This window comes from Galeopterus variegatus, unplaced genomic scaffold (assembly GCF_000696425.1).
Source record: "Galeopterus variegatus unplaced genomic scaffold, G_variegatus-3.0.2 Scaffold1596, whole genome shotgun sequence".
Classification (NCBI taxonomy): domain Eukaryota; kingdom Metazoa; phylum Chordata; class Mammalia; order Dermoptera; family Cynocephalidae; genus Galeopterus; species Galeopterus variegatus.
Genome location: NW_007727707.1, coordinates 172,047 through 178,530, shown reverse-complemented (window position 1 = coordinate 178,530; position 6,484 = coordinate 172,047). Strand labels below are relative to the sequence as shown.

At 40.2% G+C, this 6,484-nt stretch overlaps 1 protein-coding gene across 3 annotated transcripts in view; it reads left to right on the top strand.

The window, feature by feature from the left end:
• Positions 1-3,828: 3,828 nt before the first annotated feature.
• The window catches only part of TRA2B (transformer 2 beta homolog (Drosophila)), a 23,135-nt gene continuing 20,479 nt past the window's right edge, over positions 3,829-6,484 (top strand). Inside the window, exon 1 of one of the 3 annotated variants that reach the window (XM_008577876.1) lies at positions 3,829-4,132. In XM_008577876.1, coding sequence (XP_008576098.1) covers positions 4,097-4,132 — 36 coding nt within the window. In that variant the 5' untranslated portion in view covers positions 3,829-4,096. Of the gene's footprint in view, positions 4,133-4,607; positions 4,950-6,484 lie in introns of those variants that run through there. The other 2 variants (XM_008577877.1, XM_008577878.1) reach the window with 2 other exon arrangements.

Below are 6,484 nucleotides of genomic sequence, written 5' to 3'. Positions count from 1 at the left end.
GGGTGTGAGAAACCATGTGACTACAGTTTAGTGAACAAGGGCATTTAAGGAATAGATCATGCAGAGAACTGCAGATTGTTTTAAGGTTTTTAGACTTTGCCATTAAAAGCTATGGAAAACCATTGATTGTTTCAGAGCATGTGGTACCATCACCCAACATGTTTTATCCTCTGAACATTTTATTATGAAAATTTTCAAACATAGTGGAAAGAATGGTACAGTAAACACCCATGTTGTAGAATCACTTAGAGTCTACAATTAACATTTTGCTTCTGACTTATCTTTATTTTTTATTTTATTTATTTATTTTTTGGGGGGGGAGGTTGGGATCGAACCCTGGACCACAGGCACACTCTAACCAACTGAGCTAACAGGCAAGCTCTTTAATCTTTAAATTAGATCATACTGACCACTGTTCAGGTGTTAAAAATGGGAAAAAAATTTAATCTCTTTTTCCCAGAAAGGGTACAGTAAAGGTTAGAAATGGTACAGACTAGCAAATGTAATGATTAGAATGAATAAATGTGTAGAAGCACAAGGGATCCTTACAAAATTCCAAGTACAATTATCGGGAGAAAGAGTGCTAGAGTTGTTTTCTCAGATACGCCCTATCCCATTTCACCTTTGTGAACTCCAGCTTTAAAGATAGTTTGAATCTAACCCTATTCCCTCTTATTAGAACTTGAAATAAAATGCTTAAATATGTAAAAACTCCACAAACGTTAATTTTGTTTCTAAGTTACTTTGCAATTCTCCAGATAAATGAGTCGAAGAGGCTCAATAAATGGTGGCAGCGGAGATGGAGAGGAAAAAATAAATTTTAAAAACATACACGAAGTAAAATTGATAAAGAAGGGAATGTAGAAGAATGTTTCCAGCAGAGGCATTTGGAGGGCACAGGAGAGGTAGATTTAAAATGATGATTTTAATTTTGACAAGTTAATTTTTATAAGCCTCTGAAATATCCAGGTAAATATTGCAGTAGGCAACTGGAATTTAAGCATGGAACTGAGGAGGTTGTTCAAGCTGTAAATATAGGTGTAAATATAAATGTAAACCATTAGCATATAGGTCCATGACTGAAACCATGAGAGTAGATGAGGTCTGCTCTGGAGAATGTGTAAGAAGAGAGGACAATTGTCATCAACAAATCTCTGGGTCTCAGGTACCTTCAATACTGATGCTGTTCCAGCTGACCATTTTACACCAAGCAAGAATCAAATTGCCAACATTTATAACTCAATAATAAAAAGATAAATAACCCAATTAAAAAATGGGCAAAGTATCAGAATAGACATTTCTCCAAAGAAGATCTACAAATGGCCAACAAACACATGAAAAAATTATCATCATTTTTATTATTAGGGAAATGCAAATCAAAACCACAATGGTATACCACTTCATACCCAGTACAGTGGCTATAGTGTTTTTTTTTTTTTTTTTTTTTTTTTTTTTTTTTTTTAAGAAATGCAAAATCACAAGTATTGGTGAGGATGTGGAGAAACTGCTGGTGGCAGTGTAAAATGTAAAATGAATGCAGCTGCAGTGGAAAACAGTTTGACTATTTCTCAAAAAGTTAACCATAGGGTTACTATACAATTGAGCAACCTCACTCCTTGGTATATACCCAAAAGAAGTAAAAACACATGCTCATACAAAAATTTGTACATGCAACATACAAATGCCCAACAGGTATACGAAAAAATACTCAATCATCAGGGAAATGCAAATTAAAACCACAATGAGGTATTATCTCACTCCAATCAGAATGGCTATTATCAAAAAGACAGAAAATAACAAATGCTGGGGAGGATGTAGAGAAAAGGGAACTCATACACTGTTGGTAAGAATGTAAAGGGAACTCATACACTGTTGGTAAGAATGTGAAGTAGTACAGCCATCATCGAAAACCGTATGGAAGTTCTCAAAAAAAAAAAAAAAAAAATGAAAAATGGAAGTACCATATGATCCAGCAATCCCACTGCTGGGTATTTATCCAATGGAAAGTAAATTGGCATACCAAAGAGATATCTGCACCTCCATGTTTATTGCAGCACTATTCACAGAAGTCAAGATATGGAATCAACCTAGGTACCTATTGACAGATGAACAGATATAGAAAAAGTGGTATATATACATGAAGGCATACCACGCAGCCATAAAAAAGAATGAAATCCTGTCATTTGCATCAACATGGATGAGCCTGGAAAACATGTTAACTGAAATAAGTCAGGCACAGAAAGATAAACACTGCATTGTCACTTATGCATAAAAAAAAATAGTTGACCTTATAGAAGTACAGAGTAGAATCGTGGTTACTAGGGGCTGGGAAGGGGAAGGGGAGGGTGGGATAGTGAGAGATTGGTTAACCAATAACAAAATTACAGCTAGATAGGAAAAATAAGTTCTAGTCATCTACAGTAGTCCGAGGCATCTATAATTAACAATAATTTATTGTATGTTTTCAAGTGGCTAGAAGAGAGGAGGCTAAATGCTGTCACCACAAAGAAATTACAAATTTTTGCAATGATGGATATGCTATTTGCCCTGATTTGATCATCACACATTGTATACATGTATTAAAATACAACTCTATACCACATAGTTATATACAATTAATATGTGCCAATTAAAAATAAATTTATTTTAAAAACTTGTACATGAATATTCACAGCAGCATTATTCATAATAGTTAAAAAGTGGAAATTTTCCAAAAGTCTATCAACAGATGAATGGATAAATAAAATGTGAAATATCCATACAGTGGAATATAATTCAACAATAAAACGGAATGAGACACTGGCATATTCTACAATATGGTTGAGACTTGAAAATATTATTCTAAGTTTAAAAAACCAGTTACATAGGACTACATACTGTATGATTTCATTTATGTGAAATGTCTGGAATAGGCAAATCTATAGAGACAGAATGTAGATTTGTTATTGCCAAGGACTAGGAGGGTTGTCGGAAGTGAGGAGGATCCAGGGTGGAAAATGATTATTAATAAGTACGGTTTTATTTGTGTCGCGATGAGACTGTTCAAAAATTGGCTGTGGTGATGGTGGCACAGTTCTGTGAATACACTAAAAATCATTTGAATTGTACACTTTAAATGGAGAAACTGCATTGTATGCGAGTTATATCTCAATAAAGCTGTTTGAAAAAAATCAAATGGCCCTTTGCAAGTATCAGAATACCTCACCAACCATGTACCATTCTTTTTTTGATAACGGGTGGGGATACTGAAGTGCAGAAGGATCAAGTATTTGACTTCCAGGTTTGGGCTCTTCCCACTGTACCCAACAATACAGTATACTCTTGGGTAATGGCAGAATTAAGCTTCTCTCCTTTTGACACCACTGTAGTTGTTCATACCTCTAGCACTTAGAAATCACGGTTCTCCCTTAAACACTAACTTTTTCAGAATAAAGATTGTATTTGATTCCTGTGTATCAAGATCTGGTTTAAAAAAAAAAAAAGAGTAAGGTTTATTCAGGAAGGAAAGATCTACAAATAAGGCTAAATAAATGAAAAGTAAAGAACCCAGCGTATCTACCCTCTCCAACCAAAAGAAGACACAAACCGAGACAAACTAATGCGGCGGAAGAAAGGGACAAACGATGGGAGAAACGGCGGCGGCACCTCTTCCTTCCCACCCCGGACGGTTTCCCTAAGTTCCAGAAGGGATTCAGGCATGGCTGTATCACGGTACCCCGCAACGATCACCACAGAGCCCACCCACACATTCACTTTCCCGCCTCCGAGAGGCCGGGAAATGAGGGTGGGGCCGCGCGAGGGGTGGGGCTTATGTCACATCCGGTTCGGGACGCGCCACTGCTGGAGAAGGAAGGCGGAACGAGGAGGGGCGGGGCCTGGAAAGCGCGCGTTCTGGGAGGGGAGGAGCGGGCTAAGAAGCGCCGCGTCACGTCCGGCCGAGTTAGAGCCCGTGTGGAGGCGGTGCGGAGCGCTTCGGCTCTGTGGGGCTCGGAAATCAGTACGTTCTCCGAGGTTGCGGCGGAACCTCTTTGAGGAAGGCGCAAGAGGTTGGCAGCTTCGATTGAAGCACATCGAGCGGCGACAGCAGCCAGGAGTCATGAGCGACAGCGGCGAGCAGAACTACGGCGAGCGGGTACGTAAAGTGGTGTCGGGGGCGGCTGTGTGGTCCCAGTTTCTGGCATCTCTTTCTAGGCCCATCGGCCTGGGGCCGGGAGGCAAAAGCGTTTTAGGTTCCGAAGTCTGAAGCCGGGCGGGACGGGAGGCAGAGTTTTAAAAGCCTTGTGGATAGTGTCCTTAGTCGTGAAGGAGGCCACTGGCGGGTTTATGTGGCTTTGTACCCGAGACGGCCGTTTTTATCCGTTATGGGGGTGGGGGAAGAGTAAAAATGGCCGCTGCGTCCCTTCGGCGTTGGGGGAGGGGAGTGGTATCTTATTTCGCCGTTGCTCTCCTACGAAGCCTCGCCGCAGCCATCTTGGGCTGGCGGTCTGGGCTCCCTGCCAGAGGCACAAAATGGCGGAGGAGCCGCGCGGCAACTGGGGCCTGATCCGCCGCGGGCCGCGACTCGCGGGCCTGTGTGGTGGGGTGGAAAAAAAAAGACGACGTTCTTTGGGGTCTTTCGCCCGGTATTTAGGTTAAGGAAGGGCCGTCTCATCGGCCCGGAAAGGACAGAATCTACGGTGTTAATCGGACTTCTTTTCAGATGGAGACTAATCTGACCTAGACAGGATTGCGCGAGGACATTGGATTTGGCCGAAATAGAATGCTTTTCTCTGATACCGAAAGGGCTTTCCAGCCAAAAATCGTTACCAGTATCCTGTTAGAATACACCACAAGGTTTTATGGAGACTTTTTTTTAAACAGGACTGAAGGAGAAATTGGCGGGCAACAATTTATGCCTCTGTTTCCTTTGTTTTGAGGCGTTCTGATGCTGGGAACCACAACGTGTGATGGTAAATTTTTTCGGTTTGTGTTTTTAAGTTTCCATTTCCTAAAGGTGGAGTTTGGTGAGGATTAGTTAAATTGAGTGGGAATGCGAAAATTCCTAGGTCTAATAGCATATCTTGACTGTGGGGCTCTGGGTTTTAGGAATGCACCAAATAATGGCTGAAGTACAAGGCTTGATAGAATTTTACACATATTTGGAGGCTAAGGAGAATTTGTTAGAAGTAACAAAAAATCACAGAAATTGGTTTTTGAGGGTGTTTTTTGTTTTTAAATAACTTGTTACATGTTAAGTTTCCTGCCGGTAGGGCCGCCTTGAGATGTAAATACTATTTGTCAGGTAGACAAGTCTGTTTAAATATCTTAGCTAACAATCGTCTTAAAGAGATTTTAGGTAATTTATTAGAAACGGTATTTTTGAGAAAGAAACTTCCTGTTTTAGCTCCTGGCACCTTAGTGAATTTACTGTGTGATTTTGGAGCCATATCTGATTAGTTTGAACTAATCAGGCCTCGCCTTAAGTAGGCAGACGACTATTGAGTTTTTAGATTTTGGTGTTTTTTTGTTTTTTATTTTTATTTTTTCTAACATTGACGCCAGTGTCACCGGTGTGTGCGCGATTATTTTTAAGCTCTTTCTTTCCTAGGTTTAGAAAGTTTGAATTGCGCTCACAAGTTGTTGAAATGTGGCTTCTAGTTGCCGCCAGTTGAAATGTACTGTTGAAACTAGCTGTCGCATTTGATCTGGAAAGCACGTGTTTTAAAGTTTTTCGTTGTTAAACAAAAATTACTGAGCACCTTTGCACTGTTGAGAGAATACAAAATGACCAGTTTCTGATTAGAGGAGCTCTTAGTTGAGTATATGTGAAGTCACGTGGTTTGCTTGAGGAGGTGGAAAATGCCCAAAGAATTTAGTATATTTTTCGTGAGAAAGGAAACAATTTAAGGAAATAGGTACCAGTTTGCGACAGCTGAAGAGACATGGCCATCCACTAATTTGAAATTTTTTTTATTGGTTCTGTATGTTCTCCCCCCCCGACATTCTAGTGTTTTTTTACAATCCCGAATAGGTTTTCGCTAAATTGTCCACGGAGAGAAATTTTGAAGTTGTGAAATACTTCCACATTGTTTTGTTTGTTGTTTTCTTTCCAATTGGAACCTTTAAGTGGTTAGAATACACCTAGAACAAATGTGTCTAGACTCTCAAAGATTGCTTGGCAAAACCATAAAATTCAGTGGAACAGTTTTGAAAGTAATGCAGGGTAGAACAGTTAAGTCTTAACAGGCTAAACTTTTAAAAGTGTGTGAAAGCAGTGAAAAACGTGTTCAGGGTAGTAATCTTGGACATACGTAGTATAAACTCTGGGGCCAGAAAAATGAATTTTATTCGACTCGGCTCTTAAACATTCTGAACTGTTGTTGTTAATGTAGTCAGTAATAACAAATCTCGAGTTCAGCTGGAATCTCCCTCCTTATTTATCTGTCTCTAATCCAGACTCTCCCACACCCCTTGCATCCCCCCCCCCCCCCACCCCCCCCCCCCC